This window comes from Lineus longissimus, chromosome 1 (genome assembly GCF_910592395.1).
Source record: "Lineus longissimus chromosome 1, tnLinLong1.2, whole genome shotgun sequence".
NCBI lineage: Eukaryota > Metazoa > Nemertea > Pilidiophora > Heteronemertea > Lineidae > Lineus > Lineus longissimus.
This window is the reverse complement of record NC_088308.1, coordinates 24,214,625-24,240,320: the sequence shown is the minus strand read 5'-3', so window position 1 is coordinate 24,240,320 and position 25,696 is coordinate 24,214,625. Positions and strand designations below refer to the sequence as shown.

The window sequence follows — 25,696 nt, the reverse complement described above, 5'->3', positions numbered from 1 at the left end:
CACCACGTTATCGTGACCAGTCTTAGGTTGACATATGAAAAGCAATAGCGTTCAATCTTGTCTTGCAGATGAAAAACAGCGCAGCATATTCTCCTAAATTTCCCTTGCAATCGCCCAATTGCCATAAAAATGATTGCGCGAGGCCGACATTTCTAGCCGCTGTCGCGAAAACGACTACAGAAAGGTCACATTGGCTTTTCAATATAAATCCCTCTACATTGCCATTTCTCAAAGTGTTGGACACTGATTTAATTTCGTTCCTCGTAAAGACAATTTCATAGAGTCCCTCGTTAGTTGCGAGCTGCTGCCATGCGTGCTTTATTGGGTTTCCTCGCGTCTTCATGATGTAAATTGATACAGAGCGGGTCATGTTGGTAATAAATGACCAAAGGCTTGGGTACAGCGAAGCAAAGGAGAAGACGTGTGTAATGTTGGGAGAGGCAAACTTTGAGTGAAACTGCAAACTTCCAATTTAGTTTTTTTTCTTTACCAAACCGAATTTGTAACGATTTGCAAATGTGGTCTTAATCATTCACTAGACCTCGATGCATTTTTTTCTCATCTATACTACATAGCGTAAATAAGTTATCTCATTTTTTTAAAAATCGGATTAATTTCTAGAAACTTGGCGAATGTGACATGTTCCAATAATTCACAAATCTGGATGATTCGATGATTCTGGATGTATCTTTGTCATTGCAAGGCAATCGTCAACATGCCAATCAGTCGCAAGACTACCTAAAGAAAAATCTGCATCGATTTTCGTGGTGAAATCCGCAATTCAATATTCATTACGGCGTAGCGAATATCATTGCTTAAAATTTTGGCCGACGACATGTTATGAATAACGCTGACTGTAATTTTACCATCGCAGCTTATTCGTTGCAAACATTAAGTAACTTTCAGGATCGGCTCATCTGTGTGCAGCCTAATGGTTAAATGCTACATATGAAAATAACGAGTCTAATTATGACATCAGAAACTTTGTCATTGCAAATACGAGTATCAAATAAACAACGTTCTTCGGCAAAATAAACCTGATACTGCTCATTCATAGGTACGACGTCTTTTTATCCCTTGAACGAAAATATTCACTTTACTGTGAACCTTCTATACAATGCAGCATGTGATAAATGACCTATGCAGTAATGCAAGCTAAAGAAATTGTATCAGTTCAGAATCTGTGAAAATACTCTGCAAATGTGTCCAATGCTGAAGTTCTATCACCAAATGGCTTAATTTTTCCTCACTATTCAAGCTCAGCAACAGGGCAAGAAAAAGCGGGAAAGATCTTATTTGACAACTTTTCCCTCAATGATAATCCCATTCTTAAACGTCTATTCAATAAAAACGGTATCCTCTTACAGCGAACGTAGCGCAAAATGAGCAATATCAAATTGAACCGAGTCTACGCATCTCGGGGCGGTTTGAAAGCTGCTTTTGATAAGAACTGACTGGTTCACGACAAACAACACCCCGGGTAGACATGTTTACATGCTAAAAATAGAAGGTCATAGACGGTTATTAAAGCTGCAAAGTATCTTTTTTTATCATTTCAATGTTTATGATAGCAGATCGGTTGAAAATACATGTTAGTTTGACGATGCGAAAAATGCACTATTTGTTTAACTATAAGCTAAGACAAATGCGCGTCTAACCGCTCAGAACATTTCGCCTTCACTGGCAGAATTTTAATCATACTTCGAATTATATTTCAGGCAGCTTCTTTTTGGCATAACGTAAGGCTGCTTTTAATTTCATGTCTCCGGTATCTGTGTTAATAATGCATGCATGACACTGAAAATGTTCAGCAATAAAGCACCTTCGCAAGAGCTTTTTTTAACGTTTGGCCATTATTAAGATCCTGAAAGTTTCCTTTCCTTTAGAAATGGTAGATAACTCATGTTCAATTTAAATGCTAATATTTTGTGGCAATTCCCTTTGCTATTATTGTCGCTATGCAGACGCAATTTATTTTGTTAGTAGATATTCGGCCCAGGAAACAAATTGAGATACTGAACATTCAGATTGATGGCCAACACTAACGAGGGACAAGTTATCCACGAAGGTGTCTTCAAAAGTTACTTTGATTACTACTTTTCAAATCAAAAAGATTCAGTAGGGAGACGTTAACGCTTTTAAAGTGTTGCGTCCCATTTCACGAGACAAGTGTGGCCCATATCTCCATTGCGGATAGGAAACCTTACCATGCTAACTGATGGGAAAATCTCTATGTAAATTAGGTATGTACTAAGTAATGTGACCAAGGAAGGCTTTACAATTTCAGACAGAATGAGCGGCACAGTGTCGGTATAGTTTGGAACATGTTCTTCTTGCAAAACACATCCAAGTGACATGCTTTATCAAAAGCTAGTTAAGTGTTTGCACCCCAAGCCAGCTGACGACTATATGTGCTTGCCTAAGTTTCCCGCATTGTTTTCTAGATACTTTGGAAAAAAGATATTATTTTCAATTATATTACCCCAAACATCCATTGCATGTCACTTCATCTACACAGCTCACATAATATACATGTAGGATGTACATCGCTTTTGTTGTTTTTCATTACCGCTTCTGATGTCAGCAAAGCTAGGTTCAAAGTAAAACAATGCGGTTCTTTATAAAGCTTCATTGGCAGTAAGCTTACTTCAAAGAACAAGAGAAGTGAACGGAGCCAACATGCCTAATGAAATATGGCTTTGTGGAAAGTAATGTTCAAAGCACTGCTGCCTTCTGGCTAGCTGAATAATCAAGATAATAATGCCGTACTTTGTGAATGTTTGCTACGTGAAGTACATTGCCAGGGTTTCTATATCAAAATTATAGTCAGTTCGACATTTCCAAACGTGTCGTATGGATTGGATTTTCAAGTACTTCTTTTAGAAACAGTTCTTAAAGTTGTTGGCATCCGTTACACTAAGGTTCCGTGATGGAACAGCTTTGTGGTATTGACGTCTTACTTCATCGTACACCAGACAAGTACACAATATCAAGAAAGAGTATGCTTGTGCAAAAAACAATGTCGGTTAGGTTTGCCTTTTTTGAGAGCCATCCGACTGTTCAATTATTAAGAAGCAAAAATTTCACCCACAGAAGGGAAAATAGGCATGAGGAGCATTCAATATTTTGGAGATGGCAGCGAAACAGGAATGACCTGCTGCATCAAGTTATGACTAAAACTGCAATGTTTGCAGCTGGGAGATACAATTCTGGCCATCTGGTGGAATAACATCCGCGGTTAGGTTACCCAGCAATGTAATGGAATGTTCTCTTCTGACCAGAACCATTCGGCTTCACCGATCAGCTCCATATAAATTAGGGTCACGTTACCAAGACTTAATCCCCCATCTATTTGGTTGGCTTGCAAATGGATTTCCAAAACTGCCCCTTTGTTGCACGAATCCTCGTCCATCATATATATTGGGCCAGTTTCGGAGATGTAATTACATTTTCGGAGCGAACCAAAAAGACGGAAATGGAGGGATCATATCTTTGACGAGTAGCCTTATATATGTTAAAGCTCCATGGATATAACCATGCAAATGACATCAGTTTATAGGTGCTACCGAGTGTCATGATAGTGGCTTTAACCTGTCTGGACAATGAAAATTGCCAAAGATTGTTCTCGGTCGAAAAGACCAGTTAGTCGGATCTTGAATTACGGGGTATTCCAGATTCGTTAATTTGAGTGCCTATCTTGAAGAATAACGATATATCCTGGTCGGTAAATGGATCCTCGTACCACACACCTTCACTTTAATGTTAATGTTAATGGGTTGGCAATGTTACCTCATCTCAATCGCTGTATGATATTCCTTCAAGAAAACCGTTATTAGGTTTTGCAGATACTTGGAAAGGTATCTTATCTTTTTAATGGTTCCACTTTGTAATTTTTCTCATGGTAATGCATGGAATGTGTCCCTCAAGACGAGTAATATACCATTAGAGTTATATTGACTAAGACACCCATCCAGAATTTTTTTTTCTTCTTCAAGCACAATGCTTTAATAAGAAATAAAGTAACATACTTTTCGTGTCCTTCGGTTGAGTCTAATAAGAATTGTAAAAGAAATTCCGCGTTAGTTACCGTAATGGCTGGAAGAACCATTTCGATAATAAACAATGCATGACAAAATCCTAGTGCTCATTCAACCTAAGCTCCAGTAGCCTCAATATTGGCGAAAATGTATATGATATCTCATTTAGCACCCAGGACGACTACCTGATCCAGAAAGGACGATTAGAAGATAATTGGCGCCGGGCCTGGCTCAGTTGCTAATATATTTGAGGACCGTTTTTACAATTATTTTAAATCTTAAATGTCCATATATTCCGGCTAACGATCGTTCATTAGAAAATGTGATTACTTCAAGTGGAGATAACGCTCCACAGTGATATTGCAGATGATGTATTGAATGGTCTATTACTGGAATGTCTATGCAGAGAAAAAGTTACCGTCCTAAGAGAATTCCTTTATCCATGGATTGTACTCTTATAGAGGAACTATTTGGAACACACCAGACAAAGACCAGTATTCTACAACAGAGATGGTGTGTACCATATACATGTATACCATTAGCGTTCAACTTACAGTTATCAGGTTGGTTTTGTTCCACTGTTTCATCCCAGAATAACAAGAAGATACAGATACGCGCAGAAATATCTGTAATCTATCGAGAAGTAAAGGGACCTTATACGGTGGGTGGTCAATGAAAACCCTGACCCACCTCATTGGCGTCGAACCCTCAACAGGGGGTTGCACTAGTCTCAGTCATACCTTAATGCAAACAGCATACACAGGGAGAAGACAATGCTAGCAAAGAAGCTTGCGTTAAACGAATATTATGATGATAATTCTGAAATTACACTGCCATTCATTACTAAGGATAACGCTTTAATCATCGTAAACTTCTTCCTGAGGAACGTGATTAAGACGTGAAGTTGGATTTACCTCAATGATTTTAAACTTGTGGCATGAATAAAATTAATTTACGATAATGAATTTGCATTAAGGAACTACGTACATCATGAAATTTCAAGCAAATGCTTGGGATATTTATCTCTGAATCAAGTCGCCACTACGTCTCTTGGGCATTTCCATGAAACTGCTTTAATATTCATGTTAGAACTGATTTGTTAACGCAATGGATTTGTACTTTTGCAGAATGGATGTAAATTACCACAAAAGAATATAACGTAGAATACTCCCGATGTTTGACAAAGAATAGTAGTGTAATAATCGCTTTTTGAAAAAGAGAAAGCTTTTAGTCAATACCCCAGCACTATCCTTATTATTTGTTTTGCACGTGAAGCGCCTGAATCTGCTGCATGGCTGAGAGCACTGGTGCAACAAAAAGCAGTGATCCAACTCAATTCGATTGACAGAACCTTTTGACGATAATAAAGATCTCAAATCACTCTCTTTATAAACAGTTAGTCTCGGATAGTGTCACTTCAAACAGCAGACAGTGCACCGAAAACAGAGCATAAGAGAGACATCACTTTTTTACAGTATCTACATGGCTGTATACATAATTCAAATAAACAACACATTGATTTGAAATTGACGGATTTTCTCCAACGGTTTTTACAAAATGACAGTCAAACAAACAGTAGACATTCAGAGACTTGAAGAGCCAACCGCGTGTTTGCGCCACCACATGAAAACCAATGAACTCGCCCCTGCTAACCGCACAACTGTAAGTGGCTCTTCGAAATAGAGCGTTCAAACTTGATTTACACAAAAAGGCTTATGTCAAGTCAAACACCATTAATGTCAATTTTTCGTTTGTTTGTGTGCCTAACTCAGTTAGTTCTTAGTTCGAGGCGTCAATTTTGTTATAATGTGGCACTAAATATCGGAACTTTAGTGACAGCACTTCCTGACAAGGTTATCGGTGGAGAATGCATGGATGGGTTTTGTATCAGAATGGATGAGACATTTTCGTGCGAAACGAACTTTGACTTTTAAGCTATTTTTCAAAGTCAATAAACTAGGTTAGTCAAACGAATATGGAAACGTGGAGGAAAGAAAAACTCCAGGCCAACCGATGTGTGAACTTAACACAACTCCTAGATCAGAACATTCGAGCGCTTGTGCAACGTTTTTCTTGCCACTGATGCCTCACCCCGTGCCAGGCCAAAATGAGCGACCATCGGGATTAAATGGCCGCCGGAAGTGACTTTTGAGAACACTTGGTAGACAAACCTCTGAATGCCGGATTTGCAATGAAAACAATATCCGTTGTATCATATCACGATGTTGATACCATTGTCTAACACTTTCTTCCAGCTCGCAGCATATGATGATCTTCCAGGAGGTCAGCCATTAAACTATCCATTATCCTGGCTATCTCGCTATCGTACACACTACGGTTTCTGATAGGAGACGGAAGGTCCCTTAAATTTTAAGTATGCAGAAGGCTAAACAGGCTAGGTGCGCCAAAATTGTAACGGAATAGATGCATTGTACAGTTATCAAATGTGACTAAGTGTGCGATGGTTGCGGGCAAAACGGCAAATAATGTGGATATTATAAGCAGGGCTAGTTACGTTATCGTTGATGTATACCATTGTGTAGGTGGCGAAGCTTAGTGGTACAAGTTCCCAAGCAATTTGTCTGGAACGGACACAAATGCACCTGCACGATAAGTCTTGGGATTCGTATAACGCACCTCCAGTATCAAGAGGTACCTCCAGGTACGAATCCACAAGCTAACTCAATAAAGAAGTGAAACATCGGGAGAAAAAGTTTAAACATGTCCCAGTGGATTATCTTCAGGAGCTAAAAGAATGGATTGAGAAACAGAGGCAGTTTGTATAGTTCTAATTAACTCGATGCAAAATGTAATGAGAAGTTAAGTATCCTCATTCGGAGCTTACGTAAGCTCAAATGATAGAACTGTTGAAAATACACATGCGGTCTTCGGTAGAGCGAATGCAAAAGATAAACAGCTGAATTAAAATGATTCGGGACCAATAATTTGAAAAAAAATTGAATACACCTGCTATGTTTACCAATGGCATTCTCTCTGGCGTATCTTTACATTCTTTAAACATCTCACTTAGTGTATCCAAGGAATGGAGAAAAAGCCCAACTCAGTCAATATGGTTAGTCTATTACACCTGCTTCAATAAACAACCAGTCATGAAGAACGCATGATGTCTAAACAGTGATTATCCACACATTTGAGTAGGTGAGCAGAGCGATTGTTTTTCATATCTTTTTAAGATACAGGTAGCCCACCTCCTGTTTATTTAATCTTTCCAACTTTCAAATAAGCAATGACTTGTAATTATTAGCTGTTCAAGAAACCGTTAAGGCGTCAGATTCCTCTTTATTTCATTAAACAAAACTACATTTTGTCAGTTATGTTTCTGGTTCTGTCACCCTAGGGGAAGATAAAACTGACCTTCTGATATTTCAACACAACTCAAGCACGCCTTTATGGCATTGAAATGCCATCAGATCGAAGAAATCTAAACATAGAACAAAATGATTGAGAAATTAAAAACACAAAAAAACCTTTCCATATTTTATTTCTCACTCACACAGTGTAGTCAGATCACCTTTGGGTAAAAAATGTTCATCAGATCGAATCTATTTGCATCTTACTAGACCTATGCCCACATAAAAAAGGATGAATACATCCCAGCACTTTTTCCCACGAGAGGTGCTTTGAGGTCACCCAGTACCACGAGGAATATCCAATAGTCAAGCTGTATAGTGTACAAACGAGCCGCAAGAGATATAGAAGTCTTTGAAGTGAAACAGTAGTGACGGTTTTTATTCAATCAAGCCAACAGAATGCCAGAAGAGAATCATCCCCCACTTAATAGAAACATAAAGACCTTTTATGATACCCACACGTTACAACCAATTATTGCTACCTGACTGTCTTAGAGTTAACTGTCAGGTTCAATCCCGTAGTCGTTTTCTTATTATCGAATAATGCAGGCAAGTTATCGAAGGTAGGCAACATGTTCAATATTTGCTATCAGCTATGAGGATAGACGATGGAGGGAAACCCAATCGACAACTAACATTTTTTAAATCTAATAATTGATTGATCATTAGGAATCGAATTCATTGATTAGTGAATAAGACCCTATCAAGTACATGGCAAGAAAAGGATCGAAGATTGAAAGGAACATGTAGGATTTCATGTTATTCAATGTTTTACAGTCGATTCCTTCCCCGATTTGTGATGATATCCCTTTGAAATTATAATAAGGATACTAACATTTTTTAGAATTTTCAACAAAAGTACTCGCTGATCACGCCACCAATATCGATACTAAGCAAATCTATTTCTTCTTGGCTAGAAGCCCGCTCCTTCGACGTCGACTTGGACACCCACTCCCGCCAATCTGATTAACTAGAGTGAGTTCCATTCCTCGATAATTAAATAAGCAAGAGTAATGACCATATCTTCTCACGCTGTTCATGTTCGTTTATTCTCCAGCGTCTCATGATTACTGCCTTTGTAGCTTTCTTACGACTATTAACAGTGCAATGTTTTGATAAGCGCCGCCTAGTCTTAACTTGCAGAACTACACAGTTCGCGCCAGCTCAGACCTGTTAGCATTAGCATGTCTGATTCGGCAACGGCTGGTGATTATGATAATCTTGCCACAAATCACATTTGAGTAAAAGGTTACAAGAAGCTGTGGACTTGGAGGGCCGCGTCAGTAGCTCGTAAGAGCTAACAGGCAATGGATAGCTCCCAGTTTCCATGTCACTGCAATTACGATAAGGCGATTGCGTATTCTAGCAATAACCAACAACTCCGTCTACATTCTAGTAGCATTCTAGTCTAGTGCTTCAAGAGAGCCGTATTTGGTCGTGTAAGCCCATATAGTCAGTGATCAAGTGGCGAAACGTCCCTTCCAACAGAACGTCTGACCCAGTGCCTGATTCGAGCACGGTTAATAGAAGGGACTGGCAGGCAGCTGATCAAGCCATCCAGACACCGCCCGAGGGCGATCGTTAATAAACAACCGGCGGTGAGGCAACTGAAAGCATTTCCCGCCTGTGGCTCTGTACATATATCAGGCGCCAGCTCAGTTTTACAATTCAGCCTCCGGCAATGAACATTTTAGGCTACTGCCGTTCGTGTGATACAATTCAAAATTGTGACCTACATGTAATTACTAGTAAAATCACTCGCTACTAATTATATTAGAATCGTTAGTTTCAACAAAGGTGGGATAGCATACAAAAAAATGCATTACATGAATATGAAAATATCACCTTTGGTTTTTGCTTATTTTTTTATACATCATTCAGCTATGAAATGATCACGAGTAAGTATGTGGGTGACAGACGCTTTGAATACACTGAAATGCTGACGTGAACTAAGTATCATGCACTGATTGTCAATTTGATTGATGTACAAGTCCTTTTGGCAATATCGTACTGCACACCTTTTAAGAAGGTTTGAAGATAGCAGTGAGATGGCCATGTATAGCTCAATCTAGTTAGTGCCGCCTGTCATTTCTTCCGCGAACTAGCCTACAGCCACAGCAGCGTGTGGTACTGTTATTTACCTCTCGGCAATGTCGCTCTGAACCGGCAGGACCGAAGAGGAGATTCCAATTACGATAACTAATATTAATGAATGATTACACTCCACGATATAACTCGGGAATAATTGGAAGCATTTTGGCCCTGGTTTAAACGGATAACGTTGACATATCAGTGTTTATAATGTCACACCGTGTATGCCGCGTGAGTAGATAGCGTTGTTTCGACGCAGTTAGTATATAGGCCAAACTATGTTTTATGTTAAACATCTAATACATTGTATTAGATCGAAAATTTACTTTCTAATCGTCAAGAAGTTGTCAACCTTACAAAAGCAGGGACTGACCCTTATTAGTATTTTTCAACATAGGTGGACGAGAAGACCTTCATTGTAGGCACTGCCACAGACGATGACAGATGTGAATATTGAATATTTGAGCAGATTTTTGACGGATTACGAAACTCTGAAGTATTTCTAAGACACGTCATTGTATAACATTTGTATCTGCGAAACGAGGTTACTAGCGAAATCCGCTGAAATAAAACGTCCATGACAATATTATTTAGCGGCCTACAGTAGATGATCACGGTAGCTGGCATAACGCTGCCTGTCTTTCATATCTCCATAAATCACAATGCGAATACCACAGTGTTCACTGCGTATCATTACCGAACTGCAAGGTATGTATTAAAAATATCATTAAGCGTAACACGTGTCAATAACGTCAATAGTTATGCGTTTGAAATCACAACAGTTGATACAATTAACAACGAGAATCAGTAAGAAATGTCAGAGGGTATACATAGCGACATTTTATCATCGAACAGAGCACAGTAATCGAATGAAATATACAAATGATGGATGAGGTACACGGAGAAATAAGATTATGCCTTTCTCGATACCTTTTGGCAAGATTAGTGGCGCTTGCGGTTAGGGGTCAGCCTTTCTGACCGATTGGTAAGTCACCCCAATCCTTCTTACCGATTGGTAAGAAGAATTTGGGTGGCTTGATGGAGTAGGTTGAGCACAAAAACTTGGAAGAGAATTGCTGTGTTAACAAAAACTTGGCGGACACATGTTCTGATTTGTGTAGGATTTGTCTGGAATTTAGCTTTAAAAGTTGCCATCCAGCTTACATACCCGACAAATGTTCATCTTTTTATTTAAGTTTCAAACTTCAAGGAAATGTTTAAGATATTTCAGAAGCAATTGGTAGAAAACCCTACTTAACAAGTAATGTTCTTGGAAAACTCAGTTTACAACATCCCTTTCAAGAATAAATTGTAAATAGACAAAAAATTGATATTTCCACACCAATTCACGACATCATCATTATCTCTTAGGAGCCGGAAGACAGGCAGTGGTTCGGAAAATGACGTGTGACTTGGGTAACTCAGTCTAGCATGAACGTATCGGCGATATCCCAGGGGGAGCCTTGTTATACCAGGTCCCGGTTTTGATTGAGACATCGCTAGGAGAAGAAGCTACCAAATCCCCATCCAGCCTCAATGGTAACTAAGCCGTCTTCTCTTGTCAGAATAGGAAATTAAATCAGTTTATTATTCTACTGAAGTGAATTTCGAGGCAAATCTCAATATCGGATTACAAAATCCACTTTGTTCTTCTATTACAGATATCAGTATTATCAAAGCTAATGTTAACAAGCTTAGAGGGGCGTTTTTTCTCAGTGTTTACTCAATCAGTCAGTGCGGTAATGGCGAGGCTGTGGTTGATGAGGAACAACGTTTTGAGGACAGTTATATAAATGGGAATCTCTACTAATAAATAAGACGAGAAGCATCAGATTTTTATCACAAAGTTTGCAAAATTAATATCTATGCCTTGCGCACGAATCACTCACTCACAGGCTTTCCTACCTAATTTGCGAGGTAGTATCCCTTCTGGTGTTTTAGAAATAAAATGGTGATAAGCAGCCAAGAGAGAACTAAATTTCATGGTAAGGTGAGAGATAGCAATAGAAAAGCTAATGTTTCAATTTAGGTCGGACTCTCAACACATTTTATCTTTACCGTACATCTCTGTCTGATTGTGTGTTTGTGTTCCAGTATCCACGGACAAAGCTGATGGGAATCTCAGCACCAATCAAAGCCATTCATTTCAAAGCCGGAAATCCGTTACCTGCTTGCCTGATGATACGCTAATTATCAAATGGCGCACAGTGATTTAATGAATTATTGACGACAGACGAGGCAAACCTAGCATTTCGCGAGAATTTAATCCGTCATTATTTTTTAAAGTCTTTTAATGATTGCAGTGATCGGGAAATCGAAGTTGGGCGTGACAGATATTTTCGAAATGAGATGACGAGACAACACGCATGCAGGCTATAAGAACGAATCTGTACCTACGTTTAGAACAAATCTCTGCCGAGTTGCTCAATATACAATAAGTACAGCAGTTAGTAGAAGGTATGAAATTGTTACTCTTTCACATCATAAGTATAGTATATGGCATCCGAAAATGCTCATGATGATAAACTTTAATTACCTCTAATGCCATATCCAACGTCTGACGATGCATCTGAAATAAGGAAAGATGAATATTGGGTCGGTTTAGAGAACTACCCCAGTTTAGTAACGCAGCTATTCATGACACACAAACTAGTTTAGATATCAGACAACCATGGTTGATGACTTCACAGCTCGATCAGGACGGACGAACTGGTGTATCAATACCTCTACTATGTGGTTTGTATAACTTAACAGTACACGTTAATCATAAAATATAACGCATACCAAATATTATGTCCAACTTCTTCTGCCTAAACATATATCTTATACATTAACCTAAATCGCAATATTACATGGTCGAGTCAGCCTGGTCACCAGTTCGATTAGTCAGTTGATATGGCAATATCAGCTGAGCATTACAAACGAATGTGGTACGAATGTACCCAAATTCCCGCAAAAGCGTAATCGTATACTAGGCAACACTTCTCGCATTGTAGCTCGAACTTAGCACCGACGTCCGTTGCAACTTCTTACGATGGCCGCAAGAAAGCCAAACGATCATTATCAGTGCAGCAGATCATGGTGTAACATTAGGTAACTTTATGCCAGTGCTACATACTTTACTAAAGCATCAACTCCCTGGTCTCGATTTTTTTTCTTGGTAACCTCATCAACCTTCTGGAATGAAGCGAAAGCTCTGAATATATAGAGACGGTTTGTGTGACTTCAAAGCAGAATAAATGTTGCAGTTTACGGTCACACGGAAGACGTCCTTCCCGCAAAGCCGTGAGATGAGACATTTTCATGCTAGGGCACGTCTGAGGTATAGCGGCGATTGAAATCATTGTGCTCTGGTTGATGCAGGCGGGTCTTGTATGAGCTAGGTCCTTTCAAGACGAACATTGGTAATTGAAGACCTAATCCACCATTCCACTGGTGATTGAAAAGTGTTATTTGAATAGAATCTTGTGACAGCGCGGATAAAAGAGAAGATACCATATTTCATGCTAGAGGTGATGGTGGTTTAAGTAGTTAAAGGTTAAAGGAGTAGACACATTGATTAACACTAAAAGCGGTCTTTCTGTTGGTTTTTTTTTTCAATTTTCGCCTCGACACGAGGTTATATATAGCAATCGACGGAATTGATATTTGCATTGCTATTCTGCAAATAATACGTGCGAGTAGGAATGAGTGACGTCAAAGGTGTCGCCAAGCATATAGCGTTTCCCCTTATATACAAGTTGAAAGAGTTAATGAAAATGAAGATGTCATACACTTAATTGGATTGTTCTGGTGTTTGGTGAGTCAAGTTGGTGTTTGACGATGTTCACGCTCTCACTGGTGTGTAATGACCCTGTCGCTTTTTTCACAAAGTAAAGTAGCATGCTTTAATACACGACTGTCTTCGATATCTCGCTTTCAATGTGCTATTGACAAGTGAATTGCATTCACAGTTGAGTGGTCTTGTCCTTTGACTTTGTACTCAAGAAAGATTCCACCTCCAGCCAGAAATAGAACACCTTAATGCACAATGGCGACCTCAACTTGCTGGCAATTGTTGGAAGCTTAACAATCAGAGTGTGTCAATTACAGGCGTGAAGCGGGTTTAAAGCACTCTCTATTCCCTTGAGCGGTCTGACTGGACGCATGCAATGGATTGGACAGCGCCGGGAACCTACCTAGAGCCCCAGGGGCTATATACACTAATACAATCGTAGAAGAGTTGACCTTTTATGACTCTATTCTCCACAGATGTAATTGATATGGTCGTTCAATATGTTCAGACACATAATAAGCTCAATGTTCTCAATATCTTATTCAGAGTCGTACTCGACTTCTATAGCCAATTGAGGTATCTGTAGCTTGGGAGCGATGATTAGCCTATCCCACGTCTCAGGCATTCACTCCAATGCCACCCTCTCCCATTAGTGGTCCCCTGTCACAGAAAATCACCCGTAATTTGCTGATGAATGCGGAACTGTGATATATACAAGGAATGTAGTATATTCTGAGAACCACTGGAAGACATATATCTAAATTCAGCTTGCGATACTGCGAGCCACTTCATCGACGACTGTTTTGAGGGCAGCGATGATTCAGATCGGCAGCATCTCATTGTTTAGACGGATTCATGAGGAGAATTGAGACCAGCATATTAGTGAAAGAAACACAGAAAAAGGAAATGAATGCTTTTGACTGGGATTCAAACCTCCGCAGTTCCCTTCGTAGCTTGGGGAACACAGATGGTCAAGTTTCACAGTGGGTACTGGCACCTAATGGCACAGCGGACGGATACCACTGGTCAACAAAAGTTCGGATTTCTTGAACCTTGGACATTTTCATGGATTCCTCATTAGGAGATCGAAGGGCTGAGTTAATAAGGCTTAATGAGCTGTAAAAGCCCAAGACAATTAATTATGCTTATTTTAGGGTCACTCTGGATATTTGAGTCACAAATCGTTAACCCGCCTTTAATCTGTTATTGCGCTATCATGGGAAGCCCTCGTATTTTTCATGGATTTCCAGAATTCCGAGCTCTTAGAGATAGCTCAGACAATGTCGGACTTTCTCAGAAAAATCATGGTAAAAAGTTAGCGAAACCTTTTAGTAGTCGGAAAAAAAGCCTCCTACTAGTCATAGTTCAGCGATGTTAAAGAACTTCTTCTTTCACCAAATGATGAATTTAATCACTTGAGCCAAGTGCCAAGCAATGCTAAGATAAGCGACCAGCATAATGTACGACCTCGTAAATTATAACTTTGGCGCATCCCGGAGAATTGATAATTTTTTATTCCCTTGACTTATTGCAAGACAAGTCAGAAAATAATTGCTATAACTTCAATCCAAGTTAATCATTTTCATAAAAGGGTTTGATCGATGTGGATATGATATGCAAGTACTGTCACTTCGCATTCGTTTCTTATTTAGCTATTTCCATTTGTCGCAAGTAATATGACAACCTCTAACCCCAGAAACCAAACAAACGTACCAGTGTGGCAGTGATTGACAGTAGGATGGTTCCAATCGCCTCGAACATGCATTCTCATTATTGGAAAATAAAGTCCAGTCCAAGTTGAAAGAGGCGTGATGTACCAACAGCGCCACAACAAAATGAAAAATATTGTTAGTGTCTTTCAAAAGCCCAAAATAATCAAACTGGGGGAACCGCAGACTCATCAAAGACAAGTTCAAATCGTAGCAAAACTCAATGCAAAACGTTTGCACATCTTCACATCTTCTTATTCAAATGGAATGCCTAAAGGATAAACTGGTAACTATGTAGTAATGAACAAACGGATACACACAAATTACAGTTTATTTTATTATGATAGTACATTTTCATTTAACCTTACACTAACCATAAAAGCACGATGCAAGTCCCCAATATTTGCATTGGTGATGGAACTCTTGGAACTCGCCCCAATCAGTGCAACCGTACGCGCACGGTGTTGCGGTTGATTAGTTTATATTCAGCAGCCAATCACCAACGCTGAATTTAAATAGTTTTGTGACTTCGACTGATTCGATCAGCGGTGCTGAAAAGCTATGTGACGTCACACAGTTAAATCTGTCAAATAGATCGATGAGAAAATTGAATGATGAGCGGGATAGCTTGCTTCAAAAGAGACACGTTCTCTTTGTAGGATTCGGGGAGTAAACTGGTCCATAACCATACACAGGCAAAATATTGGTCTTTCAAGTATAAAATGAAAGACTCTGTACGGCTATACAACCTACGAGTGTAACACTTCTTGATTCTATGGTCCATCACAGAATCTGATAAAAAACGTCTTGTCAAACATTCAATGAGCCCCATCAGGCTAAACCTGCATGCATCCCATCGACCGTTTAAATTACGTTTTATTAACGCATGGGCGCGTTCAATTACATATCAAACTTTTTTCTTTAAACATCATGTCTACTTGTTCTATTTTAGGCCAATTTTAAAGATGTATATATAACGAAGTCTTTTCTTGCTCGTTAAGGTAATGATTCATGCTCACATGCCCCAGGAAGCATACGATATTGGTAAATGTCAGATTTTCTTGTGTAAAAGTGGAGTCAATCACATTTTTTTCAGTTACTTGCTTGGATCATATGGGAGCGCTGATGTATGTCAAGTCATTTTTTAACAATTTTTTTTTCTAACATCAATTGTGATGTTACAAAAATGTATAAAAAGATCATTCATTCACCTAAGATATTGTAAGAGACAGACACGAAATACACGAATTTACATATTGTCCAAAACCACAAGAGGAATACTGATACGCACCAATGGTCCCATGCGTCTTTCCTTAGGACTCTAATGCCTTCGTAGTTGGCAGCATTTTTATCTATCACTCATTGTCACCTTATCATATATCAAACAACAAACCAATTTCTCGCTGGCAGATCCAAACACCCTTTCACGGATGATGCAAGTCCGGGACGGATAGAAAATGCTTACCCAAGGAGCCAAGTAATTATATTCAACCATTCAATATTACCGTTTATTTTCCACATTATTGGCGTCAACAATGGCTGGACTGATCAGAGTGATATCGGTTGGCTGAATTAACTCAATGAAGACGAATGTTGAGAGACTGATTGATATTGAACATAGACCAATCCGTGAAGTGATTTACTGCCGAATAGATTAAAGAAATCCCAAGGCGGTTATTTTTCTTAGCGCTGAAGCGTCTTGTATTATGTTTTAATAAAATCAGGATTAATTCCGTGATATTCGGTGGGCTAAGGCTATCCTACTTTCATTCTTTAATCTGTATCAATAGGTTCTGATATCAAATTCGCAGAGTTATTTTTTCTTGATATATGACGGGATCTCACGTTGATTCTTATCTTGTCAAAAGCGTTGAACAGATAAGTACGTGGTGGTACACGATTCAAATGTATTCGTAACACACAAGTTTTAAGGCAGCGTAAATTTGATTACTTGTGGTTGCCCATCGAAAAATCAGGAACTTTGTCGTAATCACTGCACAGCCAATAAGCAAAATTACCGGTAGTGATCTATTATCACTAAATTTCTGCTATTGAATACCATAGAACAGAAACACCAAAGAGCTTCGATAACAATAATATTTTCATCAATGAATAGGTTTTTATCAATATACGTTTTTAATATATCCCCTAAAAATACTCCAACGACGAAAAACTAGTAATAAAGCGGTGAGAGAATCCGATATCGAATGCTTTATACTATGGATTGGCATTTTATTTTATTCCATTTTTTGTAGCATACTTACCTTGTATCAAAGTTAATAGAATGTAAGAAAGGATGACTTGGGTGGCAAGGAAGACGTACTCCATCATCGGGCATATCTGCTGATAGGCCGTGCCGATCCTCAAATTTCAAGGTCATCGGTCAAGGCACCTGTTTTAATGCATTTCTTACGTGCAGAACTTTCCATATCGAATTCTCGCTTTTTGCATCAAGCGTAAGATCTTTTGCTGAGTGACCACATTAAGACGACATATGGCTGAATGTTGGTGTTCTTCTATACGATACCATCCTGGAAAGACAAAACAAAACGTTTTCCTCAACTTTTTTACATCTTGTACCAAAATTAATGCTGTCATTTTCTGGCAATAGAATTCCTGACAAACGTGTTTCCCTCAAAAACTAGGTTAGATAAAACTTCGCATGAGAAAGTGCATGCACGATACTCAAAGTCGGCACTAAACGAATGACCAAACTGTATACAGAGGCGAATGCTCTACGAAAAACTAGAGATTCACTTCCCAATTTCCATTCAACTGCGTAAACAAGGACAAATGATGAAGCAGAAATAATGACCATGATAGAAAGAAGATTTTATTGTAGCTTGCCTCAAGTCTTTGGCCGGTGCCATTGGTTTCTTATCTGTGTTTGATTGTAAAACGCGTTATGTTGACGCGGTGCAACCATGTCACACATTGATTGCAGCATTATTGGTGCATTTGCGGATGTACGAGAATCTGAACTCAATCTGCCATTTGCTATGGTAATATATTCTGACCCTTATCTTGCACTCAATCATACGCAGAGACGACAGTAACATGTTTGTTGCAAACAACACAGGGCACGGGTTACTTGTGACGGATTCGTCACTGGTGACTGAGGCTGACAGCAATGTATCATTAATTCGTAATTCGTCATTTATCAGACCATAATAATGTTTGTGAGGAGTTAAAGAAGGATTATCATAAAACCTCTCTTCCCATTATGTCGATGTTCTCATAAAATAAATAATTTATCCAAAAATAACTAACAAATTACAAAGTGTACAATGAGGATCAGAATCATAACATACTTCGAATAACAATTATCATGCGTCATTTAGCTTCGTGCGCACAATATTTCACTTCATCTGATATACAAATAGTAGAAAAATTTGTCTGGTTTTCGGATAACTACATAGACACTTGGTTGGAGGAAACACTGTTGAAAATGTTTTCGCCCGAGGTATCGTTGATAAGGGAATTACCCAAGGAGGATACCGCGGTGACGTCACGGCTTTTCCAAGATGGCGCTGCATATTGTAAACAAACTCGATCCACGGCCAAGGGAAAATCAAGTCATCAAAAAAGTTAGATTTTTCGCATCAAATCAGAGTTATTAGTACTTTTCTGCTATGAAATAAGTCTTCAGACAATAAGCTATCATTAGAATAATGAAAAGTGCTGTTTTGATGGGGAAAAATAGGGTTTTTTAAACCAAATAGCCGGGCACCGATCTTCCAAAATTAGCGATGGTTTCAAAACAGTCTCCCAGATATGGGGCAATTTCTTCATTATCATAATGGGATTTGGAGGCATGTTTACAGATTTTACAAGTTCGAGACCTGTAATACCTAAAACTCGCATAGATCCCCATAGATCCCCTCTATTTGTCGAGTTAGCGCCCCTGTAAGATCATGCATTTTCGGACACTAGAACGAAATCTTCCTGCGGATATCGCGGTTTCGGTGATGTTTTAAGGAGAAATTGACTGTTCTTAGAGTTGTATGGGACAGAAATGAGTTCATACTTCATGAATACATGAATATATTATGATATGGGCGGGCTTCTAAGTCAAAACAATAACAAACTCAACTGCATCTCTACTGTATATTGCGTAGTGCATTGCCTAGTGTATTTCGTAGTGTATTTTAGCGGAGACATTATTTCCGCACTTTGGCCACGCCAAACGTCTTTTTTATTCGTGGAAGTTAATCTGCTCTGTAAATTTTATTTTACACAGGAAGAATCCATACTAGGTATTGCAATATTTCATGTCTATTGGTGTTTTTGTGTACAAAAGCGCACCAGACAGTGAGACGTGGAGATGTGTTCAGTACTGGTGCTGTCAGTAGACTGAATCTGATTGGCCATAGCGATCACTAATATGGGTCGGGATCACGTGATGTGACGTCACCGCGGTATCTTCCTTGGGAATTACCTGTGCAAAGAGAATCTATATTAAGGATATCAGATCTCCAAAGGAGAAGGCACAAACTAGTATTGTAGCGAAAATGCTTAAAAGAAATCACGACGAAAAATGGCATTCCCACCAAATGACGAGGTATTAGTGAAGCCGACCGAATGCAAATGCACTAGCTACATTACACCAAACTCCTGCCTAACATGCACACTCACACTAGCTCAATTTACCACTCTAATCAAATTCCCGTTTTTGTGTGTTCATTTGGACATGTCTTTCAGAAAATAGAATTAAGGCGAACGTGATGAATCCATTACGAAGTCAGCTATGTAAGACGACGTTTTCAATTCATTGAAGAAATAGTGCAGAGATTTCAATGAACTGAATATCTGCCGATTAGCCGAATTTGTGCAAATCGAACCGGTAATGAAATTATGATCTTATGATAGGGATTTCTGATGAAGACACTTTTTGCATGGTGAGATTTGCTTTCGTCGCAAATATAGGCGTAGGCTGTATTTGGTGTATCAGTGGCAGACCGTTGAATTGCAACTGCAAGGATCTTATAAGGCTGAAAACCTTTAACGATGTCATCAAAAAGCATTTCAAAAGAACCCGGTGATGGGAAAAGCACCCGAAGGGATTACGACTGTCTTGATCCGAAATACACCAACAATTTAATTCCAAACGTCGCTATTCCCAAGCGCAGTTCATGCGAAATAAGAAGATGGCAAAACTATTAAAAGGACACCATCGGTAGAGCAGTCCACACGCGAGAATTTCGCAACGACTGCACTTGGGTAGTACCGTCATTGTAGATTTGCAAGTATTTATCACTTGAACGGACCTGCCATCAACCAATGACAATATCCCATCCTCAAGTGAGCCCAGTGACGAAATTTTCGACGAAGATTACAAGCTTTAATTATCACCGTTTCTCTTCGGTGAAAATTTATAAGGACATACTTCATTCAAGTTACATGGCTTCTGGGTAATCTTGAGCAAGAGGTTTAATTTTTGACTTGTAGGAGGCGTAACATCGCAGAGTTGCCATGGTACCAGGTAAATTAAAATGAAATATGATTTTAGTAAGATTACTCATTGACATTTAAAGAGATGAAGATGTTCTTGGTGAATGAAATAGATTGATATGTTGCTACAGAAGAAGACATGTTGACAGATGCATCCAATATGGGAATACTAGTGGGTTGGAGCGTCTCATTGCGATTAAAGGCAGGCAGTGATCTTCAGTTAATACCATTGAACTTATTTCACGAGTGCATTTGAAATCGACAACTTTCTACTACTTCGCTGAGCACAATCAATGAACTACAAAGATTTTTAAAGTTTTATTCATCTTTGCCCACGCAAAACAAAGGAAGCCAGAATCATTTTACTTCGCGGGCAACACCTTATCATTGGTACTTACAATTACAATAGCCGACAGTTGCTATTACCAATGACGAAGCGAGGGTTCATTATGGTCCGCAACGTATTATGATATCGTTATTCATTAAAGCATCCTCTACCCACCGGGATGTTCTTAGTGAAGTTCTCATTCAGTTTCGTATGCAATACACGTACCGTACAGTCATTACAAGGTTGCTGTATGATCCATAGTTAAACCTGTACCTACATGAACATGTATATGACATTAAATGGGATCTATATAACCAAAATCTTATCGGGAGTTTCGACAAGGGAACTGACAAGACCAAAATTAATGTAACTGCAACGATCTGTAACATAATCAGCACTTCTGCAAGAAAATAAATTAACGGCGAGAGCTGATTAACTTTTTACGTGGCACTGACTTCATGGCGGTCGCGCATGAGCCCTTATATTATCTATTCAATTCAATTCTTAAATGCTCAACTCTGAAATCAGATAAACAAATTCACATCCCGCAAATATCTTTTTTAATGCATTATCTTTCACCAATGACCAGAAAAATCCCAACATACAAAATGTAAGCAACTTACAACCATCCTGCAAAAATCCATAGATCATCTTCCTATATAGTGCATGTATCAGAAATGCCAAAAGTGAGCCCGAGCTAACGCGTTTAAATTGAGCGAAAGATACTAGTCTAATCGAAGGTGCCATATTGCCCAGGGCGATGCATCCGATCCTTTATGACATTTAGCGCCACTGACACATTCTTCCGCCAAGGTGGGCTGCATGGAACGACATAAACAGTATTGACTGGAGAAAATGAAACATCGATACCCATTACTATACTGTTAGAGATCCCTACCTAAAGAATGACTAAGTGCGTTTTAACTCCTTCGGCTGGATGACCCCTGGATGTGATGGGGATGATCAGTTCTAATAGTCGGGTAAACTAACTTTCTGATATAAATTCTGGCGCTATATACTGACCGAATCAAGGCAAGAAACCAAAACATATGCAACAACACAGGAATCTGATCCTTAATGGCCTATTTCGGGAAGCCCTAGAATTTTTCACAGGTTTTCTAAAAATGCTAAAGTTTAGAGAAAAGTCGGACTTTTGTCGGATAAATCAGGGAAAAGTTAGAGAAATCGTTGAAAAAGCCTCCTACTAGTGATAACGCCGTCTATTCGACCAAATAATGAATCGATGGAAATATCTCAGCGACTTTTTTCTCAGTTTGACTATTCCATGCACTAAAAACCTTGCAAGCTTGTTTGAGTATGGATGAAGACGATACCAAGCATTCAACTGCAAGCAATAAAGGCCACGGTATCGACAAGGCCCCGAATGACCTTATCATATTTCTGTTGATAACGATACTGCCAATCGGCACCTGCTCCTGAAGAGAAAACAAAAGGCTAAGGGACTCTGAATCAGCGCTTTCTCAGGACGATCACTCCTATGACCGCTCGAAGTTGTCGTAATAACTAATTATCTGCTGTTTGAGTTAAGAAAAAAAATCATCACCTACTTTATATGGAAATGTGGCATTGACGTACAATTTACTCTCAACCGGCCCAGTGTGCAATCAATTACGTCCTCCAATACAATTTTCATTAACTTTCGAAAATTGTCAGAAAAAAGACGTTCTCTTTATCTCGGTTAATGAGGTTTGCTGTGAGACATTGATATTCAGCATGCAATTTCTATGATTGGGACCTCTTGTTTTTACATTCGAGTCAATTTTCTTTAAAAGACATCACGGGTAAAGTATTGAATCTGCCAATTGCTAATTTACTAACTGAATGTTTTGGTTGGTTTTGAGTTCGATAGTTTTGAAAGGCTTCTGATGAGGAAGTGGGCTTGGCTGTTATTTCAATAATCAGGAACATCACCTTACCGGACCACTTGTCACTTCACTATACGTTGATTGTAATAGAGTATATATTATTGTGTACCAAAAAAGCTCTACTTTAAGGGCAACAATTATATATCTAGTTATGACTGTTGGCTTTACATCACATGGAAATGAGGTGCTGGTGTCCGTGATCTAGTGTGAATGGAGTGTGAAGATTGCGTCAGTATCCATCGGCCGGTATAACTTTTTTACCAACTAGATAATCATTCACACTACCGTACACCATCACTTACAGATCAGACGTCTTGGTAAATGCTACATTTCGTTGGCCAAATTTTATGCGCATGGGATGCAGATATCATTACACGGATATCCTTTACATTGGAACTTCTGTAACTGTATATTTCGAAACTTTGGTTGACATGAATTTGAGATAAGTCAGGTTTAGTGGGCCATTAGCCAAGATTCACCTTGGCTCATTAAAATGCCATACTTCTGGTCATAATGATAGCATAAAGAACCGCTACACACGCAATAATTGACTTTCGTACAATCAATCACGGAACGGAATGTGCAAGCACACATCATTTGCTTAATTAGGTCTGGACTTTTAACCGCGCTCTTTTTCACACTGTGAAGCAACCCACGGTTGCTAAAGAAGTTCGTGCTTGTGCAGGTATTTGGTGGACGACATAATGACCACACATGCGTTTGTTGTCCTCGGCGATATCCTCTGCCTGTATCGCTTACTACACACCTGAAAGACCATTGACCAAAGCAAGTGCCTCGTTACAACCACCCCTCCCCCTTCCCATCTCCTTACACTATGAAAAGAAGAAAAAAACGCACCGAGGCGGCGAACTGGAATGAATGCTCAGTTTATGCTGCTTTTATTCGTGATTCCCATTTACCCAAGATATTTTTCTCCACAATTTGTCTTTTGATTTATTTGTCAGGTATTGCTATCGATCGAATCGGGTTTCCTATCGCCCACTTTACCATACAAGAGTAAAGCCATTGTCATGCAGGGGACAGCATCCCGTATATCTCAACCGTTTATACCTCAGCTTACAGGGATTTTGCGGTAATTGCAAATTTTATCAAACTGCTCCAGCGCAATTTGATATATGTTGCCACTGGATGAATCATGGACGTGTCCCCGTAATGCTAAACTCATACATGCGTACGATGGAATCTTTATTGGTTTGCCCATTTACATTTATAGCAATCACTGAGTGATATTTCGGGATGTGCATAGCATATAGGCTAATGCCCTTCGGGTATTACTTAGCGTCTCATCAGCGATTGTCAGAATCACATTATCTTTGGGCATTAACCACGCCAGACTACAGGCCAGGCAAACCGGACTATACATGACATTGTCAAAGCTGTAGTATGATCAATAGGTAAGAAAGGTGCCAATCGACCGGATCCTGAAACCTTAATCCACGAAGTGGAGTTTGGTTGCTGTCAGCGATTATTACATTGTGCTCCTTTTTACAGATTTAATCATCAATAACATTGCTGTTGGTTGCTTAAGCTCACGTTGTCATGTCAGTTTGTCTGAGGTAGCTGGATGCTTTTGAAACCGATATATTCATTTTTGCATTTTCTGTCAGAACCTTAGAGGAATTATAATGAGGATTCTTGGCCGTCTCTGGATTTTTCAGTACCGAGAAGAGACCCCCAATTACCATCTCAGTAATTAAACGGAATCTTGTCCCAAAACAAAACAAAGTGTGAGGAATTAAGGCTATCATGTGAATTATGCAAGAAAGCATCAACAATATCGTTAATCATTGTATCGATTTTATCTCTAATTTGGTCCTTTCCATCGAAGGACACTTTCGGAGCGATACGTAAGGCAATTTCTAAAAGTGCACTCAGAAGATAAACAACCTTTCCCCAGCCTCTTATAAATCCGAAAATATATAAAGCTTCAAATGCATCTCGACCACAGAATTCGCCTCATTCAAATGAATCACACCATGAATGAATTATTTCCATTTTATACAAAATCTTCGTATGACTGAAATCAACCGAACTGATTGTGACCCGATGATCGCGTAATACGATTTAACGGAAAATCTACGTCGTTTTGTCACGTTCAGCCTGAATTAATTCCAGTGTGTCAGCAGTACGAGAGGATTATCAAACTGATAGAACTGGAATGAACGGTATAATGGATGCATTTGGTACGTCGGTACGTGGATGGATCGGGTTAAGGTATCCCTTAACGATATTGATATTACTCAGCATTGGCGCAAGACGGTACCTCTGTTTGTCACCAAGACGAAATGGGTATGCGTTTTGTGGTCATGCTTTCATCAGCTTAATTTTGAAAACCCACGACAGACAAATATCGCCTGGCGAGTTCTTTGACACATAACCATTCGTGTGAGCTCTCCTTGAAACATCTAAATATGGGTAATATAAATACCCAGAACACACGATTAAAAGGCATCATGGCTATCTACCGGGCCAGTGATTGTACCACGAAATGATGTAGCACAGATTTCCATGGAGGGTATGCGACTTTGCCCCAGAACCTGGTAAGGTTGGATCAATAGTGAAGAGCATCGACATGTTATGAAACCACAAACAAAAAGAATGACTTCATTACCATAAACATGCCCAAAAAAATCTGAAAAAGCTGTTTCTGTTCAAGTCACAGCAATCATACAAATCCTCTATCCTACTACCTCTGCTGCCTTGCCACCACAATCATTTGCTTTTATAAAGATGGTGAAAAACAGTTTCAAGTCGGCATGCTCGGCAACCGGGATTACATTCGGTTGCCAATTTCTTTAGCACCAGGTCTGACACGTGTGGCGGTATCTTGGACCAGACTGATGAAAGGTATGATGAAACTGTACAGCAAATCAATAAGAAATGATGGGATTCCGACATCCGGTCATACGGGCCCGCTGCTAGGAGATCAAGCTCAGGAAACATCTTACATATTTGGTAGCCACATCGTTATCGTTCGGAGAAGGTAGGTAATAAAAGGTATTATTAACAACCGTTCGGCTGCCCAAT

The 25,696-nt window shown here is 39.3% G+C and overlaps 1 protein-coding gene across 2 annotated transcripts in view; it reads right to left on the bottom strand.

Annotated features, from left to right (window-relative positions):
* Positions 1-25,696, bottom strand: part of LOC135493373 (neuronal acetylcholine receptor subunit alpha-10-like) — a 208,254-nt gene that overhangs the window by 159,328 nt on the left and 23,230 nt on the right. For both annotated transcript variants that reach the window (XM_064780689.1, XM_064780698.1), the window contains 2 exons: positions 17,248-17,514; positions 12,036-12,068 (listed from right to left, as the gene is read on the bottom strand). In XM_064780689.1, coding sequence (XP_064636759.1) covers positions 12,036-12,068; positions 17,248-17,314 — 100 coding nt within the window. In that variant the 5' untranslated portion in view covers positions 17,315-17,514. The remainder of the gene's footprint in view (positions 1-12,035; positions 12,069-17,247; positions 17,515-25,696) is intronic.